General features: G+C 38.7%; 1 protein-coding gene across 6 annotated transcripts in view; it reads left to right on the forward strand.

Annotated features, from left to right (window-relative positions):
- Positions 1-20,000, forward strand: part of pcdh7b (protocadherin 7b) — a 128,356-nt gene that overhangs the window by 59,773 nt on the left and 48,583 nt on the right. For 2 of the 6 annotated variants that reach the window (XM_058782849.1, XM_058782852.1), the window contains exon 2: positions 8,324-8,540. The exons of 2 other annotated variants lie outside the window; for them this stretch is intronic. In XM_058782849.1, the coding sequence (XP_058638832.1) occupies positions 8,324-8,540 (217 nt within the window). The remainder of the gene's footprint in view (positions 1-8,323; positions 8,541-20,000) is intronic. 2 more of the 6 variants (XM_058782850.1, XM_058782853.1) reach the window with 1 other exon arrangement.

Consider the following 20,000-nt stretch of genomic DNA (forward strand, 5'->3'; position numbering starts at 1 on the left):
CCTTGTTTCTTTTTAATAAAGCCAGCTATGCTGTGGTCGTCCATGATATTGTCTCAGTTTCCTCCTCTTCCTGCTCACATTTCCACTCAGCAGGTTAAATATTTTCTCTGAAACGGCACACTTTTCACAATCCCCTAAAACGCTAAGAGATGTATCACTGTAATGTATTATTTGCCATCTTGACAGCTTCACTGTTTGCAGATGAATTTAATAGACTAGTGCTTATGATGTAGATAATGCGGCCTGCCAGGGAACAGCACTCTGTGCTTTGTTAGAGCAGTCATGTGTCAATCATAATCCAGCTGAGGTGTGAACGCATACTCTGTTTTGTCATTTCTCTCCTCAGTCTGTGTGGAATTTTTTATTACGCTGCCAGATATTTGCTCAGAAGAGACGGTGCTCCTTCTACGGCATGAAACCGCACGGTCCGAGTTACGATACCCGTCCGCCCTCAGGATGTTTACAGCCTGCACTTTCGCTGACTCTTAGGCCTCTGTCACCTCTGACTACCGTAGCTGTGGCGATTACGCCTGTCAGTTAGTGACATTAGTGGGTCAGTTGTCAGATTGACTGCTCGCAGTTACAGTGAGTCCTGCACGCTTCTTGTAGTGCAGTGTCATTGGCCGATGATTGACGGATGCAGGGACATACAAGAAGGGTGAAGATAGTGTCCTTTGAGCTAAAGGAGATCGTCTGAAATTGTTTGTAACGTGATCACGTAAGTCAAAGCCAGACTGTCTGTAAGTTAGATGAGCGCATGCTTGTTTGTTTGTGTGTGCGTTTCAAAGTTAAAAGGGAGTTCAACTTTCCAGCATTATCCTGTTAGGAAAGGCACCTGAAAGCATTTTTGTAAGTTTGATGGATACCCGAGACCGTAATCCATTTCAGCATGCGATGATAATGGATTTGCCCCGATGAGGTTAGATATTCGGCACCAGAACAGGAAACTGCATATCCCTTGCACTCTTGATAGAGAGAAACATTGGGGACAAGATTTAAAAAAAAAACATGAAATGGAGAAAAACACATTTCGAATTTAGAGGCAAAACAAAAAAGCACACAGTGCATACAAAATCCATTATTTGTGTAGCGTCATGAATTGCAACAAAATGTGCCAGTGTAAAATGTCTGTGGTGTTTATTTATCATTAAACTCTCTTAAAAGAGAAGTATGTTTGGGATCTTGAGTGTGAAGCAGCACCCTGGAGGTATTGTTCCTTCTCATGGAGCGAAGGTCAGAGGTCGGCTAAGCCTTTGAAGCCATCACATCATCCCTTCGGAATATGTTCTGGCTTAATCCGCCGCTTAAAGAGCAATTAAAAGTTTAGCTAGGATTTTAAGAAAAGAGCACAGAGAAATGTTTTGAGGTTCCCATCTGTCTGTGCTTTTTTTCCCTTCATCTTTTCAGTTGTCGTCTGGAATGTTAATGCGAGTTCTGAAATGTTAACAGGAACGATAAGGCATGTGTAAAGGTGGAGTAGAGAAAAGTTATTTTAACTGGCAGGACCATCGACCAAAAATATTTCCTCCAGTTTTTCAAGCATTCATACAGAATGCAACCCATCCTTCCTCCAAATGGGGACAATAACAGGAATAATCTTACGTTTGGCTTTTGGGAACAACATCACAGAGTTTTATATAGAGTTTTAGGATACCACAATCATAAAACCAGGGATATGTACCTGAGGAGGCTTAAAGATACCGAGGCAGAACTGCTCCTCAATTTTCAACTAGAACAGAGCAAAAAATTAATTTTTAAAAAGGTGCACTGCAACAGTGCTTTCGTTGTGGATTTATAAAAGAAAAGTTTGAGGATTAAGAGAAGTTCTGATGAACGGTAAGCTTTCTGCTCCGCATATAAATGCTGCCTTCTTGATTAAGAATGTATGAACGCTGATAAACAAGGGCAGCTAATTTCACTACAGTGACTAACATCCTCAGTGTTTTGTTTGGCAAAGGCACGAACATCTGGAACACTTGGCATGTGGAAAGGCGAAGTTGGCCTGAGAGGAAATGGACTGGAACAGCAAGATGTGATGCATCACTATGCCGTTGCCGAGAGTGTGAGGTGGAGTGGATGACAAGAAAAAATGGATAGATGAATGAATGAATGATCAGGCCAGGTGAGATATCTATGCCTCAGTGGCTTCGAAAAGGATTACATTCAAAGGCAGCCATCTGATGTTCACCAAGATGTACTCTGAAGGTATTATCTGAAGAACTTCAGACGGAAAGGATAAGAAAGGAAAAACTTGTTTCTTTTTTTCAGTGTTTGAGGGCTTTATATTCCTTTGTAAAAGAATACTCTTGAAGTGCTGATCAGTTAAGCTTGAGGCTTGTCCACGAAGAGGGCAGTTGATGGGTTAAAAGTGATTAAAGAGCCTCTGGTATAAAGCTGTAGACATGTGGACTGCAATCAAAGGAGGGCCTCAAAAGTGGCCAAACTGTTTAATGTTTGTTGTGGCTCAGTTTGAGTGTGTTCAGGGGTCCCTCGGAGTAAGACCGGTCAACTGAAACACAACAGTCTTGGGTAAGATATCAAAAGTACACTCTGCTGAGGGAAGTGGTCCAGTGGTAAAATCCGCCCTGGAAGTTTTCAGCGCCTGCAGTGAGGTGTGTTGATATATGCCTTGCCAGAGAGACCTCAGACCTGGCTAAACTCCAGTAGGTCTCAGGAGGTCTAGAGCCCATCTGGAGGTCCTCATAGGCAGGAAGGCTGAAGAGAAATGAAGCTTGACCAGCGCCAGTCATCCCTTAAGACAAAGCAGACACCTGAGCCTCCCCAAGCTCCAGGATAAACAAAACTCCCTGACCTCCTCACCAGGGGCTCTGTTAGTCTTTCAAACACACAGACACATTCCTTTCTTAAAGTGCTGTGCTCACTTTTAGACTCGAGAGGTTTAGTGTACACGAGAACGTGCATGACTTTTTCATCTTATCAAGATTTGGAAAAATCCTGAAAATTCTGAAAAGCATCCAGGTAGGAGCCGTAGGGGTTTGTACATAGATGAATACTGACACATGAATGAGTTGTTTATTTATTATTATTATTATTTTTGCTACTCTTGCTTGTTATTTTTAATCAGAACTTAATTAAGATTTAATTAAGACTTATTTAATGCAACGTCAATTTACTTGCTACTTTTAATTTAGAAGATTTGTGTAATGCAGTATGTCATTTTACATAATTTATATAATACAATACAATTGTTAGCTTAAGGATATATCTCTACCAGATCTGACCTGTAACTTAATGTAGTTAGTTTACTGTCATATTAAATCAAATGAAACCAGTTCATATAATGATTTTTTTTCTACACTTGCTTCTTATTTTTAAATTAGTAGATTTATTTAATGCAATTTAATTTTACTTACTTGCTATTTTTAATTTAACAGATTTAATGCAATATGTCATTTTGCAGTATAAAAATTAAAAAATTCACACAAGTTAACCTAAAATGTTCTTCATGTGGTAACGTCTAAATTAATTGATTGTACTGAAGTTTAAATAAATAAATAGCACAACTGAATCATCTTATATTAGGTTACACCAGCAAAACTAAATACTGTAGAAATCAAAAAAAAAAAAAAACACCTTGAGGTAATAATTGCAGGTTACAGCATTTTACAGTGCAATCATTTTTATATTATCAAATTATAATGTATAATATATAGTGACTGTTGACTGTTTGCATATTTGTCTGCTGCAATTTGAAAAATATGTTTCAATAGGTATATCTCTACATACATAATCCTTATCTTTTTACGTAGAACCAACATTCCAAATATCGGAACATCAAAATGCTTATCTTTCACTCTTGGCACACTCACAGGGCTTGCTTTTGGGTTAGCCATTCAACCTAACTAAGAGAACAACCTGTGGCTCATTTTAGAACTGATTTACAGGTTATTTTGACCTACAGTAGCATTACCCTTGGGCTGTTTTGTACAGTGGCAGCTTGATCAGATAGCAGTCTGTGGTTCAGCCTGAGGGTGCTTATGGAAATTTGAACAGAGGTTAATTACAGGTTCTAGCACCAGGCCATCACGTCTAGACACCGATGACTGATTAATGTACTTGTTTACGATACTAACTACATCCAGCACATCTACCAAACTTACCACACAAGTTGCATTTTCTTCCTGTCTGCTGTATTATCTCATCCAATGTTATTTATTCTCTTCCTTCAATTCATCTTATCCTTTCCTCTCTTGTCTGCTTGATTGCAGAAAGACAGAGGAGGCTTTAGAGTTTGTGTTTTTGGCTAAACCACTGCTCTTCATGGTTCATGGAGATAGGTCATTCCACTAACCACATACACCCAAGATACGCAAACACACACAAACACACACACACACACACACACACATAATAAGATAGTAAGCAAGGAAAAAAAAAAAAAGGTTTGAAGAGACAGAAAATGAGCTTGTTTACAGAATATATTTACTTTTGAAATGAATGCAAATCCACTGGGTATTCTACTGTTTTTTTGTTTTGTTTTTGTTTTTGTTTTTGTTTTTTTGTATTTCCACCTACACTGATTAAGCCCCCTTAAAATTACAGGTATTCTTGTTGCATTGTTTTTGACCAGCACTTCAGTTTTCATCACTGCACATTCAATATTAGCATGCATCGCCCCATATATACCTCTTTATATATCATGTTAATCATGCACATGTAATAGGCCAAACTGCTAATAAGAAAAAGAAAAACATATGTATTCATTTGTATATGAATGGATATATATGAATTCAAGTAAATTGGGACACATTTTGCTATAGAGCAACTTGTTATCAGAAATGGCCAGAACCTGACCTTAATTTTAATTTTTTTTTTTTTTTTTTTGCAAAGAAGATTACAAAGGGGATGTGTCCAGCAGAAATGAAAGCTATGTGCATCTCATCAGGGGGTCTCACAGCCTTTCAACCTACATAGGATGACTAAGAATGGCACAAAAGGATGAACGTACAAATATACTGTATGTGCAAGATTGAATTAAATCCATCCTTCATAAAGCTGCTTCCACAGTAGGGAAGCCCAGCCAATCAATGCTCAATCAATAAACCAATCTATCTATCTTTGCATGGCCAACCACTTTCTCATCTCGCCATTTTTCATGCATGACATTCATTGACTCTTATATTTGGAAATCGCATTTGCACCAAGCATAATGCCACACTCTACCAATTTGTCTAAAGTTCAGTTCATTTGTGGGTAATTTAAGCCTCAGCTCTTCAGTGTGGGACTTTGATTGCTGTCATACTTAGCTGCAGAGGCAACCATTTCATTTCGGAGGTAGAGAGAGAGAGAATGGCACTTTGATACATAAACATCATTTTGATCCGTTATTTCAGTGCAATAGCGAGACCCCCTGTGGGCTTCTATTTAATTATGCAACAAATGTTTGACTATCCAAAGTGAATTTTTTAGCCCATGAATATTTATTTCAATTCATTTGTTGAATGTTGATTGTAATTACATGGAAACATGATTTATTGCCAAGATTTCTACATTAGCCAGAGAAATGAGGGAGATAAATAAATTAATTAATGCAGTACAAGAACGAATTCCAAATGTATGCAAGTGGCTTCTTTAAATATTATTATAATATTTTAGGTATTAGATACTGTGTAATGACATATCAAGTTTTTGTCAGTGCTCAGACTCTCATCTCTCATTTTGGAGAGATTTTGTTCAAGGGCATGTTAGAGAAAGATGAACGACACATTGGATATGTGCATATGCATGTTCATTATACATGCATAGACGTTAAACCGTCATTTGTGTGCGTGTGTGTGTGCTGGTGTGGTGTGTGTGCACTTCTTTACATTGACAGGCAGGCCCTACTAACCTGACAGAATACAAATGCTGAGATTATGGCGACGTGTCAAATTAAAGGGACAATTTGGAGTAATGATGAGTGTTAGGCCACTCAGTCTGAAAGGCAGCGAGTTGGAAAGAAAAAGAGGAGTGAATGATGGTGCTCCGTCTTGTTTAATATTCCTGAAAGAAAATGTGCAGTGACAGGAAGTGGGGCAGCGGGGAGAAGGCCAGAGGCAAACACTTAGAGATGCTGCTGCTTTGTTAGTGTCTATTTAATGCATCAGTCGAACTTTTCGCTGCAGTTAGAAAAAAAAAGGTTTTTGGTTGGTATTTATATTTATTTAGAGCCGGAGTCTGCAACCTTTTTCAGACCAGAGTCCCCTTGTTGAATAGAAAGACAGAGTAAGGGCTGCTGTTACATATTGTATAAAATGTACACTGTCATCAAACACTTTTTTTGGGGGGGTCCCACTTTATATTAGTACTAACTAATATGTACTTACATTTAAATTAATAATTTGGTACAGTGCACTTATTGTGTACATACATGTTTTTACATTGTACTTATATTTTTTAAAATACCTATATGTAATTACATTTGTAATTAATTTCTGTAATTACATTTATAATTACACTGTTGAGCCATCCCTTACACCTTAACCCACCCTTAAACCTACCCATACCACCAAACCTGTCCCTAACCTTACCCATATCCCACCTCAATAGCAGCAAAAGTGTTTTCAATACAATATGAACACAATAAGTACATTGTATTTATGTTTGATGAAAGTACATAGTAGTTAAGGCCACCTAATATAAAGTGTGACCTTTTTTTGTATTCTTTTTAATTAGATTTTAATGAGACAGTTAATAATTTTGTTGAAGTTTAGCTTCTTTAGCTTTGGTTGAAGTTAACAGAATATCATAGTTTTGTTTGGCAAATATTTAATAAAAATGTATTAAATTAAATTAAATTTTAATTAATTGATTAATTTATAATTAAGAAAAAATGTTCTACATCAAACTATTACATAGATATTTCCTGTCATTACCATCATAAACAATAACAGGTTCTGTTGAATTGTGTTGAATTATGTCACAATATCAACACACACACACACACACACACAGAGACTAAACAGCACCGACGATCAGTGTAGGATAATTTGAGTAAGTAATAGGCTGGAGAGTGAGACACAGAAAGAATGATGGGAGGGTGGAGGGATCACTTCTCCTCCATTGTCTTCTCCTCTTTTTTCCCTCTGCTTTCACTTACCCAGACAGGAAGAGTCAATGGTTTAATTACAAGGCTCCAATGCTAGTTAAATTATCAAAATTTAATTTCCACCTTTCAGCTCTCTCTCCCTCTCTTTCTCTCTCTCTCGTGCTCTCATTTTCTCTCGCTCTTCCAGCCACTCATTTAGCTCAGAGCCCATATGTATCCCTTATCTTAATGTATTTCATTGGGATATGAAGGACAAAAAGTCCTCTTCTTGCTTAACACAGTCTTCCTCTACCGAAGCAGTTAAATCAGGACAAGAAATTCATTTTCCCATTTAAAAAGTCCTAAAGGATATCAGTATACCACTGTAGAAAGACGTCTTGCTTTGATAACAGCAGAAAACAAGTACAAAAATAGTCCATCACTTGATTTCATGAATATCTGGTTCTCTTTAATGAAATGAACCATATCAAGTAGACTTCATGTCCTTCCTAGTTTAATTTGTCTCCCTACTCTCTTTTTTGCTGGATCTCAGCACAAACCGAAAGAATTTGTCTCCCTTCCTGGCTCGCTGTCAGTCATCTCCTCCGATCGTGCTGTCTTTTGTGCCATTCCTCAATTGAGACAACCCGAGAGAAAGAGGAAATGAAAATCAAAGGTTCAGAGCACAGAGCACAAATTCACATGAGCCTCCGTGTACCAGTTTATTACTCCTGTGTGCATCCTTTCACCTATTTGTTCTTTAGTTACTTTGAAAAATGTGTGTGTGGATCCATGCGCTTGTTTATTAGCCTGTAGCCATGTGTTCCATTCTATCTCCCATCGGGACCATACATGCTCCTCTTGTCCTGTTTTTGCTATAAAGTAAACCACACAAGGAGACTTTGACGTCCTTCAGACCTTCGTCGCTATATTTAAACCACAATGCCAAGTGTGGCATCTGTACTTACTCCTGTGGGCATTGAACTTACTATCCTACCATTTTTTTGTTCATGAGAGAATCATTAAACAAGTGCTGTGAAGCCCATTAGTATTGTTTTGTTTATTTTTTAGCTTCCCTTGCCGGGCGCTGCTTTCAAGCTACGTGTAGACATTAATCTAGTTGCTGTTTGTGTCGTTTTGTAGCATGTAGCGCAGTGCACTAATCTAACTAGAGCTACAGCGAAGTACTTTCACTTAGAATTATCCCACCCACACCCCCCACAAAAAAACTACCCATCAACCCCTCTTCTTCGACCTCTTCAGTCCAGTGACCCCCAGCAATCTCTTCTCTTGTAGCCGTTCCGCCGAGTGACCTTCTCGGTGGTGAGCCAGCCACAGGACCCGCACCAGGGCTCGCTGCAGAGCTGCTACGACAGTGGCCTGGAGGAGTCGGAGACGCCCAGCAGCAAGAGCTCGTCCGGCCCCAGACTAGGTGCCCTCCCTCTACCCGAAGACGCCTATGAGAGGACTACGCCCGATGGCAGTGTCGGTGAGGCAGAGCATATGGAAAATGGTAGGGGCAAACACAAAAAAAGATAAGTCAGAGTTAAGCTAAACAGCTAAATAAAAAGAGACATACTCATCAGTCAACAAGATAGGGGAATTCTCACAAAAGGCCACACACTCACACACAGCCACGCTGACATTACAGATTTACAGATGCTGGGTTATTCACAGATATGAATAGAAAAGTCTGAATAGGCGGGAATTGCTAGGTTTGTCTTACACGCTAAGTATGAAACTGTAATTGTAGTATTTAGTGTGACTGGCTCAACAGTCACAAGCATTAACATACTGTATATATATATATATATATATATACAGTTCATTTTATTTGTTTTGCTGTGTTTACCCAGTAAGAGCTAAAGGTCGGTTAACGTAGTATAGCCTACTTGTTAGCTTGCAAGCTCTTTTCTCATAGCATCAGATGAGGTCAGGGCTACTTCATTGGAGACATAACTCATCTTCTAAACATCAATTCACAAGAGGTTTGCTTGTGTACCAGATAAATAGATTAAAATATAATTTTCTTCACTTTTAATGTGCCGTGATGAGTTGAAAAACATTTTCAGGAACAGTTTTCGCTTGAGTAATTTTGGCTGTTTTTCAGTAATCACTGTCAGTATGATATGCTGCCGTACCTATCGCGCTCTTTAAATTGTAGGGGTTTAACAGGTGAATGGGCTTGAACAGTAAAAGCGTGTATCTAGTTTCATTGCGGCTGAGTTACCTATCCCTTGTAGAAGCTCTTTGTGGTCAACAGTTACTTCCATTGTTAATGACCAACCAAGCAATGTTGGGTCTCTATCAATGGAGCCACTGTTGGGGAGGTATTCAGTAGCAGTTGTCGAACATTAAGGGCTGTCTTGTCCGTATTTGATACTTTATCAGCAACAGGTGCGTATTGTGTGAGCTCGGCGTACCATTTTCTGTGGAATGTCTATTCTGCTTGCTCATCGGAGTACATGTCAGAAGAGCAGGAGCGAGTTTTTCTCTTAGAGTTAATTTATCAGGTCCATAGCACTAAATTTTGCTTTGTGTATTGTGTTACCTCATTGAGACTGGTCGTATGACACTAAAACCTTATGGTTTGTAGAAGGTCGAAGGTCAAAACCTCACAAATGGATGCTTGCTGCGTGGGATCTGAAGCCTTTGCATTTAGACACTTCTGCACGAAATTAGCCTCAATTAAAGGCTGGCTCTAATTCAGACTAAGCTAAAAATAATTGGTCACTAGGAGATCAATGCAAGGCTGATTAGATCAAAATCGTGAATTTGGCCATCAGTCAGACCCAAGCAGGATGGAAAATTAAGGAAGCATATGCTGATGGGTATCGAAAAGCTGTTTATAGTCTCATTTGCGACATGCATTGCTTATATATTTTATATTATCAAAAGACGTCATAATTCCATTGTCAATATTTCCAAGGTTAGGAAGGTTAACAGTGTGTCTGATTGTGCTATCATTGCATTTATTCAGTCTCAAACGCTACAGTTTGAGGAAGTTACGGACATTTGGATGGACGAATGTACAGAGGCGCAGGCACACACATTCTTACTGATGTTTTATTAGTAATCATTTAATGATCCATTCGTCTTCTCATCTAGCTCTCTTTCTGTCTCTCTTCTCTCCTGTTTTCATTCTCTCTTGCCACCTCAGGTCCCTGCCTTTTCCCTCTCTTCCTGTTCCATTCTATCTTTCTTGTAAGATCTTTCAAGGGCAGATACAAACAAACAGATGAATCACTTTCTGATAAATAAAAGAGATGCCTCACCCTGCTGCTCCCAATCTTTAGGAGAATCAGTGTGTGTGTGTGTGTGAGGGGGTTTAGAGAGGGAGAGATATGGGGAAAATAGAAAAGTCAGGAGACTATGTTCGGCTTAGAACTGAGCAGAAGCGAACATTAGTACAATAGCTTATGCATTCAATGCAGTTAGAAGTTGACGCTGAAAATGTTCAAAGCTGATGTGCTCTGCTGGGCTCATGCATTATCAAACATCACACACAGAGACTCATACACACTCAAATACATAGCCGGTCACACTTGCGACCCAGCAAAGTTGCTGTCAATGTTTCTTTCATGACAGAGATGTCCTGAGCGTGTGTGTGTGTGTGTGTGTTTGGCTCTATAATTGGCTTAGGCATGCTGTGGGTTAGTTCCGCTTTGACAGAGTCTTTTGGGTCGGTGTTAGGTTCGTTTAATGCTTTTAATGCTCTCTCAGGGGACTTAGACAACATCCATACTCACTTTTAAGTGTATGATCATACCTCTTGAGTGTAATTTGGAGTTTTCTTTAATACCCCTAGTTTACATGGGGTCAAAAATCTTATTTTTTCTTGAGTATTCTTACTTTTTGTACATAAACTTGTAACTGCATATAGGTGATTATATAAATGATCAGGTTCATATTTAATAAGAAAGCTGTCCTTTGGCAGATGCTTTCATTCATCCAGGGATTTATTTTCACTTATTTTTATTAGGGTGATAGAAACCTAAATTGCACAAACAAACTCATAATCAAATGAAATTAAATAATTAAATAACAATCCTTAAAGTTTATATTCTTTGTCAAATCAATTAGTTTTATAAAGAATATGCATCTTCTAGGAGTGAATGCTATATGCGATATGCCCATATATATTCCAGGGAGGAAATTCTATTAAGTAAATTAAATTAAATAAAACTCTCTGCACATTTTTATATAAATGTAAATTATTTGTAAAACCAAAACAAGTGTTATTTGTAAGCCAAAAAGTTCAGTATTTGTTCGGTATGTGTGTTTTCCAAGAAAGCAGCTTTGTTTTGTTTGTTTGAAAGAAAAAAAAAACCGTCAAAGACTTTTATTTATTTTTTTTACTAGCTTAGTAGCAACAGTGCAAGCTGTGCTTAATCGTGTTTTGTGAGAAAATGAAACAAGGTCGTCTTGCTCCGTCTGTAGCACAACAAGACGGCAAAGAATGTTGCGGGTTTTTCCATGTTAAAAGGGTAACATTCTCAGTGTCCTTCTCATGGAAAGCACTTAATTAAGTCAGTTAAATGGCAGTCATTGCCCCTCACAGTGCTGCTTCCCTAATGCTGTATTACAGCTCTGATAACCTGGAGTCAATTAAAATATGGACGGGAGATCATACAGACAGACACACACACACACACACACAGACACCCCTGTAGTTAACAGATGGGCAAAATGCCATCACTTGAAAGAAAGAATCAGTGAAGGTCTGTAATTGTGGTCATTATGCTTGTGAAGGATGTGTGTGATTGGGATCCTGGTGAGGTTTTTGTTGTGAGTGTGTTTGTTTGTTTTGGGATTAAGGTCATGGCAGGAACTGGGCGTCCCCCTAATGAAGAAGCCCTGCTGTGAAGATGGGTTTTCCAAAACACACACGCTCTCTCTCTCTCTCTCTCTCTCTCCCTCCCACTCTTTTTCAATTTCTCTTTCTCTTGCACGAACAAATGTCAATGCAGCACACGTTGCACAAACATATAACATATCGACAGTAAAAAACGATTAGATATGTCCTCCTTTAATGTGCACATGAATGTACCTGTGAAAGAGAGTGTGAGCGAGCAGGAGAGAGACTGATTGACTCTCTGGAAAAATCCCGCTCTTCGACTTGCTCGTTGTCAATCGATGATCATCCAGTCAATACATTTGCTCTACTCCTCGTTTTTATCTCTTCCTTCTCTCTCTTCACTCCCCTCTGCTGATCCATGGGACTTGCATCTTCTCTCCCCAAGGGTTTTTCTGCTTCCCGACATCATCACTTAGATGTTATTATCCTGTAACTTTGTAGTTTCATTACGGCAGACAGACAAACAGATAGAAAGACAATGCTTTATTTTCCTTAGAGACAGTGGAGCATTTGCCAGTGATAAAGATAGGCTTTCTCTAGAGGAACACGGTGCAAAAATCTCTGACCACCATTTGAACCCTGGAGACGTCTGTCTCTAGAGTCTGCTTGTTAGGCTTTAAGTGTTTCTGTAATCTTATCATGACTGCGGACAGATACTGGGTGTATAATATGTCTCAAAGCAAGAATTGAGATCTGGCTGAATATAACCTCATATAATCAACAGCTGCTCTCGGATCAGTAAAAGCCCAATGCTAGTGCAATTGGAGATGATGGGAACTGAAACGATCATGTCAGATCTGTGTTTATGAATCAATACAAATGACAGGTTTTTATTGGCAATTGTGTTCCAGGATTCACTTCCAGCATTCCACACTGATAGATGTAGATAGGGAAGATAATATTGGATTAGTTCGATATTTGCGGTGTTATTTTGCTTTGATTTGTTTGATTGTAGTACTCTACACTCTTAAAAATTAAGATACATTGAGAAAAAAAAAAAAGGTGTAGAAACAGTTTTCACTCAGAAATTACTAGAAAATTTCACAAAAGTGATACAATGAATTAAATAGTATCTCCTTGTGTGTGTATATAGTGTATGGTTCCATGATGAACCTTTGAGATCTTTAGAACCTTTTCGTTGTCCAAAAGGTTATTTGTAATTGGAAAAAAGGCTTTTCAGATTTGTTACTTGTTCTTCACACTGGAGGAAAAGGAAAAGGGGGAAAAAACAACAACAACTTCATAGATACCAAACAAACTCACTTGTAGTACTAAAAAATAAAAATTTGTTAACTGTACAATTTACTTGTACCTCTCAAGTTTGCCTTAGCAACTTGGCCATTAGCAAACAAACAGATAAATAAATAAATAAACACTGCGTGTACACTCACTTCATTAGAGAAGCCGGATACAGAGGGCCAGATGGCAATGCCAGTCGCTTTTAATTAAAGCTATTCATATTTCAAGAGCTCGGTAGAGCCTCAATCCAATAAACCTCATTTTTTATTTCACCAGAACTCAAGCGGGGCCGATAATTGTAGAGAGAGAAAGATCACTAAAGCAATGACAAGCATCACAGGCCACCTTTACTGGCATTTGCATTCATTAGAAAGTTTGTGTGTAACCTTTGCTAGTTTTTGTTTGGAATTTTTGGTGTCAGTCAGTTTGGGACAATGGGAGCGAGTTGCTGCGGTTGGTGTGTTGTACGAGCGTCACGTCGGCAGACCTGAGACTCAAGGTCATTTGTTATAGTCACACAGCGCTAAAGAGTTAATAGAGCTCTTCTTTATCAGAAAATTGGAATCGGGTTCAGGATTATGGGCAGGTTGCTACACTTGTAAGGTTGAGTGTGTGCATGTGACGTGTTTTGTGGTTGCTCTTATTCGCTAAAATATATACTTGCATTCTCATGTGCATTCTGTCTTACTGAAAAACAGTCACAGATCATTAAACAGGATTATTAACACCCAAAGCACAAATACTGATTCGTGGTCCAACCATTATCCAAACATCCCTGTCTTGAATTCCTTTCACAAACAGGAAAAGTGCAATTGGTTGCACAGTTGTACTACAGCTACTCGTCTCTGTGGTTGAGAAGATAAAACAGGTATTTCTGGTTAGTTAGTGGTTTGCATTGTGTAACCATGTCATATTTTACTTCGCTCAGCAATTCATCTTCCAGTTGCTTTTAGATGAGACTGTCAGGACGTTTAGCGCTAGGAGGTGAAAACGTGTGGATTTTCTTAATCAGTATGAAACAAAAACAAGCTCGCCCCTCTAGCGTGTGCGAACTTCAGGCTTTTGGAGTTCAGTGAAGTGGCAAGTATTGTCCAGGCAAAGTGCCATACTAGACCTGTATAAAACAAGCAGTATTTCGCTTGTATTTCCTGCCAAGTGTTTGTGCGTCACCTGACTTTTGTGAACAGGTGGAGCCTTCCTGAACATAAAAGCACTAAACATTTTAGAAGCTCTGCAATTATGCAGGCATTCCCGATGTCTACAACTGAACTGCCCTCTAAGGTAAAAAAAAATAAAAAATTAATCTGGCTCACTTTGGACTCTGAATTGTGGCTGCTTTGTTCCAACAGCCAAATCATCCACAATGTTGCACCTCAGGAATGTGTCTCTCATTATCTCAAATAATCCCAATTTATAAGTTCAAAGAGTGAGAGGGAGTTTAACAACAGAGTTAAGAGGGTGTTTTACCAAGTTATGATGGAATAAATGTTCAAGCACGCAATGTTTTGTCAACAGTGAGTCAATAGTGTTCAATAGTGTTAAAACTGCTAATTTAGTTTGGTTGATTTAAGGGTTTGAATAGTACTACTATTAACCCAGCTTGTTAGTTTTATATTTCAGTAAAGATGTTTTTCAGTGAAAGAAGACTTACTGGTTATCATGTTACGTGTTATTTTTGCTTGTTTTTCCAGGATGTTTGATTGACAGTGCTAACCTTTGGCATTCGCAGCAGTTAGTTTCTTACCTTTTGATGTCCTGTTGTCGCAGCCAATCATTCCAGGAATTCCCAAAGTCCTCTGACTGGAAATAACCCAGGGGAATAATGAGTCAGACGTATGCTGAGTTTGTTGAAAGACTCCCAAGCTCCAAGACTTGACAAGCCTTGGAATACATATTCAGTATTCCAAGACTTGTTAAAAGGAATCGCACAATAGCCTCACAACATAGAAGATTTAGCGTTGTATCTGTACTGCAGCCAAAGTATAGAGAATTCTGTAACTCCGTCATAAATTTATGCAACTCTTTCATGTCAGAAAATACTTTTAACCTATACAGAGCTGCATGGGGAATAGTTTGAATATGTGTTTGAATTCAAATGCGTAGGGAAAACATGAGGGTAACATTTCACTCAGTCTCTCTGGTCAAATGCATTTATTTGCTGCTATTTTTTAAGTCCTCGGAACATTAGGATAATTGTTGAAGGCTGTTTCTTTGAGTGCTCTTATTAAAATCCAAGGCAGGCATTAGTAGAGATAGCCGCAAGACCTTTCAAATAAATGAGACGCTCACCATCACTTTGTGGCAAGACTTTGAAGTACCTGCAATCACATCAGGTATCGGATCAGCTTAATTACCGAGCTGGAAATTAAACATGATGAAGTGAGAATGGAAGGAGAGAGAGAGAGAGATCGGAGGAGGCCGAAAAGTCATCGAATCTGTATCTTAACACCCTGAATATCATTAACGATCTAGTTGCCTGCCAGCCATATCACATGACTGCTGTTTGCACCAATCAGACAACACCACCCGTCTATGTTTAGCTAAATATGATGGATCGCTTTGCGGTGAAGAAGAGATTAAAAGCGGCCGTGAAGGTACTTTCACTATTTGCTACTGTAGCCCCCCTAATATTTCTTTCTCTTGCTGCAAAATGTGATCCATTCTGAAAGGTTTTCCAGCGGTCCCTTTGGCATTGGCCTAGTATAAATCTGCCCCTGTTTTGAGATGTATGAGTAGACTACCACACTGCAGAGAGCTCAAGGCACGAGAGGAAGAAGATGCATCCCTGCAGCACCAGAAGCAAAGCCACTGAGGCCTTTGGCATTCTTTTCTTCTCTTCCTCCTACCATTCACTCGTCCTCCTTTGTCTTATTAAACAAGAAACAGGCTGGCGTTCCGCTCGCAGAGAGAATGAATGTAGGTGAGGCAGAATGAGTGTGACAGGAGGAGATGTTTCTGCACGTGTCAATTGGTGGCATTTGGGAGGTTCACCTCAAAGCTCTCGCTGCGGCTCTGTCCCGCACCTCTCAGCATGAACCGTGACCTTTCACGAACAGAAAAGCAACCGTCTCTCAAACTATCACATTTAACAGAATTAATCCCTTTCTTTCTAAAAATAAAACATTCGTGCAACAAACAGACAAAAAGAACGAATTCTGTCATAACTGCTCAAGTCATGCATTATGGCAGCATTTTCTTTTCATCAGCATCTGAATGTTTTCCAAGCAAGTGCCTTGATGTCTAGAAATTGCATGTCAATTGAAAAACAGTGCAAGGTCAGGGAAAGAAAGGAATCGTGGCGGCAGCTAGGCAAATAAAATAAACACCTGACAGTTCAGGGAATTATTTTTGGCATTGCTTTTCATTGGGTGCCTGTTGTGAGGTGAATATGCATTGGCACATAATTATTGAAATGTCATGTAAAATATGCCTGGGGCCTGACAAATCTCATTCAAGTCTCTCCAACAACTGTATGTTCCCCACTGCGTTTTGAAGGTTTAGTCTTTTTCGGACTGCAAATAGATGCACGACCACTAGAAATGCACAAAATGCACACACATGTTTACCCAAACCTTACGGAGAGCCAGGTGATGGCAGTCAAAACAGTAGACTAGAACTTTTCTAGTCATGCGCGTTTAACCTCCCACATACCACAACACACAAAGGGGCCGATTCAGCAAACAAAAGAACAAAAATGTTCAGAGGTACAAAGAGCGCAGACTTTGAAAGAGGGATGAGTGAGCCCTAAAGGGAGCAAAGATTGTTTTTCATTATGTAAAGAGAAGCCGGCATAAAATACTCCAAGACGCAGACAATTACCTCAAGATCACATGACTCTGACAGAAAAGACAGAAGAAATGGATTTATAACCCTTGCCGGAAAAAAAGGATTAGCGACTTGAACAAAAAACAAGAGAGACACACCTGGTTTGAGGGGACTAGAATGCGAACAAAAGGTGTGTGTGTGCCGTTCAGGGCTTTTGTGTGGTTACTCTAAGGAAATAATGACTAGCCATGGGCGATACGAGGCAGGGCCGTGGAGGGAGTTTACCAGCGCCCGTGGCTCTCTGAGTTTAGCCATGGACTTCTTTATATTCTCCCCATCAATCTAGCGTTCCACTCTCAAAGGGCATCTATTAGATTGCTTTCCTTCTCTTCCTTTGCTGCTTCTTGTATCCCGTTGTTTTTCTGTCCCATGTTACTATCAGTCTTTCCTTAGCTCTTGCTGTTCTACTTAAAAATTAAATAAGAGTGATTGATCCCTATTTCTTTCTTTCTTTCTTTCTTTCTGTCTTTCTATATTTTGTGTCTTTACTCATATACTTATTATTGTGTTCATTTTATAACAAAAAAACTTTTGCTGCTTTTGAAGTGAAATATGGATAAGGTTAGGAACTGGTTTAGTGGTATGGTTAGGGTTAAGAGTGGATTATAATGTAATTGTAGATGCAATTACAGAAATTAATTACATATATAATTACATGCCATTTTAAAACAAGTACAATGTAAAAATGTACATGATAAGTACTTTATATCAAATGATTGATTTAAATGTAGTACATTGTAGTTAAAAAGTCGATTCTTTCTTTCTTTCTTTCTTTCTTTCATGTTTGATCTCCATGCATAGACTTCCTTAGATGCAACATTTGCTGTAGTGAAGGGGGCTGGTGGTGGATGGATTGACATAATGATAAAAACCACCCACACTGATTTAGTGCCACAGTGCTTGGATGATCTGACAAAACCGGAGAGAGGTTTTAATCCGTAAGATGGGCTCCTCAAATCCACTCACAATACCCACAAACAATACACCCACCCCTGAGGATGCACACACACAAACACAAGCAGAAACCAAGCGACAAATTGGAATTGAATTCTGCATAAGGCCAAGGCTCAGCAAGTAGGCCATGGCAAGAAATATTTGTGTCCGATTTATCCGCGGAAAAACTAGAATGAAAACGACTCCCCCTCCCCACAAAACCCCCCATTCGCTGCTTACAGCCTAGGCCTAATCTTCGGGGTTTTTTGATGGTCAGAGAGAAAAGAAGGATGATAAACAGAAATAAGCACTAAAGTCGAGCTCCCTCTATTGTTTTGTCTAAGCTTTGTTCTCTTTCTTTGCCTTTTTTTTTATTTTAAGCATGTTTGTTATCATGGAGGTGGCTTAATATTTAATATGCAACGGCCACTATTATGAAGGAAGCTCTGTTCTTTAGAGGCCTTGCATACGAGTGAAGATATTTTGCTAACAGGTGCAATGCTAGCAGCCTCATTTGTCTTGAACACACAGAGGTGATTTATTTGATAGTGCAGGTTCCCTTCGGAGGAAACCGCTAGCTCTGCTGTTACTGAACAATATGGCTGACAGTGCTGCCTGTATATATAACATTAGGTTAGTCTGCTTTGCAAGGCATCCTTTTAGTGTTGAGGGTAATGTGTTACTCCAATCGTGTTATTTTTCTCTGAGACTATTTTTAAAAATGATATTAAATTTAAAAAGTGAAGATGTTACGGAGAACATGGAATAAGATGTTAATTTAAGTTTCTCATGTGAACTCATATATTGTATTTTTTATGTTAAATCATTATTTATTTATTTATGTACAGTATGTATGTATTTATTTTTAATTTTTTATATTATATTCTGAATATTAAACACCTTGTTCTGGCATTTTTTTTTTTTTTTTTGAGAATTTGTATTTCTATGGCCGTTTTATACACATGCTAATTTCAGTTAATAACAGACATCCTAAACTATGAAGTAATGCTATTTTACCTGTTTTCATTGACTATATATAGACCATACAGCTTTAGTTGAGTATGATAAATTAAAATCTATAAATTTACCATCCATCAGAAAGAATAATATTAAACACTTAATGATTGACACTTTGATTTGGCATATGTATTTGCTCAGACTGTGCTGAAATTGACGAAGCTGAAGAGAATAGAGAAATGAGAGACACAAATCAAATTTAAGGACGGCGAAGCTGTTGCCATTTATCTGAGATCGATAAAGAGGTGTTTTAAAAGGTTTCAGTCATGTCACAAGAAAAGTACATTACATGACTAAACCCAGCCTTGACTTGACGAGTATTTGACTGTCCTAATGCTTTTCAAATGCTCATGGTCATCACCATTACTTGGCAAATTGCCTTTTTTCAACAAAGACTAGACTTGGGTAAATATTTTCCTCTAATTATGAGCAGACGTCAGACTAGCAGGAACAGGCTAAAAGCCTTCCACTGGAGACATTAATCAATGCTAAAACAACACGGACCGCAGGTGAACTTCAGCAGACTTCAGACGATGTCATGCTAGTGCAGCCTGGTGAACTATATGGATCTAATTCAGAGAGTGAATGAAATAAGTGATGGTGCAGAGAGTTTTGCTCTGGGGGTGAGGCCGAGGAGAAATGGGCCACTTTTTAGAGGAGTTGAAGAAAGAAAGAGTGAAATGAGTGATGGGGGAATCTATAACCCCCGTGTTGTGCAAGGTAAGACATGGCAACAAAGTATCCGTCAGTTTAATTCCTACACTCTAAAAAATGCTGGATTAAAATCAACCCAACTTGGGTTATTTTGCAACCCAGCGCTGAGTAAATATTGGACAGAACACATGCTGGGTTATTTTGACCCAGCTGGTTAGGTTAAATGTTTTTACCCACCATGCTGGGTTGTTTAATTTATTGTTTAAAAATTATTATATTGATGGCTTAAAATGGGCTGGAAATTAAAAATCACACACATTTATTATTAAGCAAGAACACCCATGGACAAAATACAAGACAAATTGAATGTATTTGGGCGAATACAGCATAGTTTACAATATTACATATATTCGTTTAACAAGCAATTTAGAAATAAAAAAGACATAT

The sequence above is a fragment of the Onychostoma macrolepis genome, chromosome 07 (genome assembly GCF_012432095.1).
Source record: "Onychostoma macrolepis isolate SWU-2019 chromosome 07, ASM1243209v1, whole genome shotgun sequence".
NCBI lineage: Eukaryota > Metazoa > Chordata > Actinopteri > Cypriniformes > Cyprinidae > Onychostoma > Onychostoma macrolepis.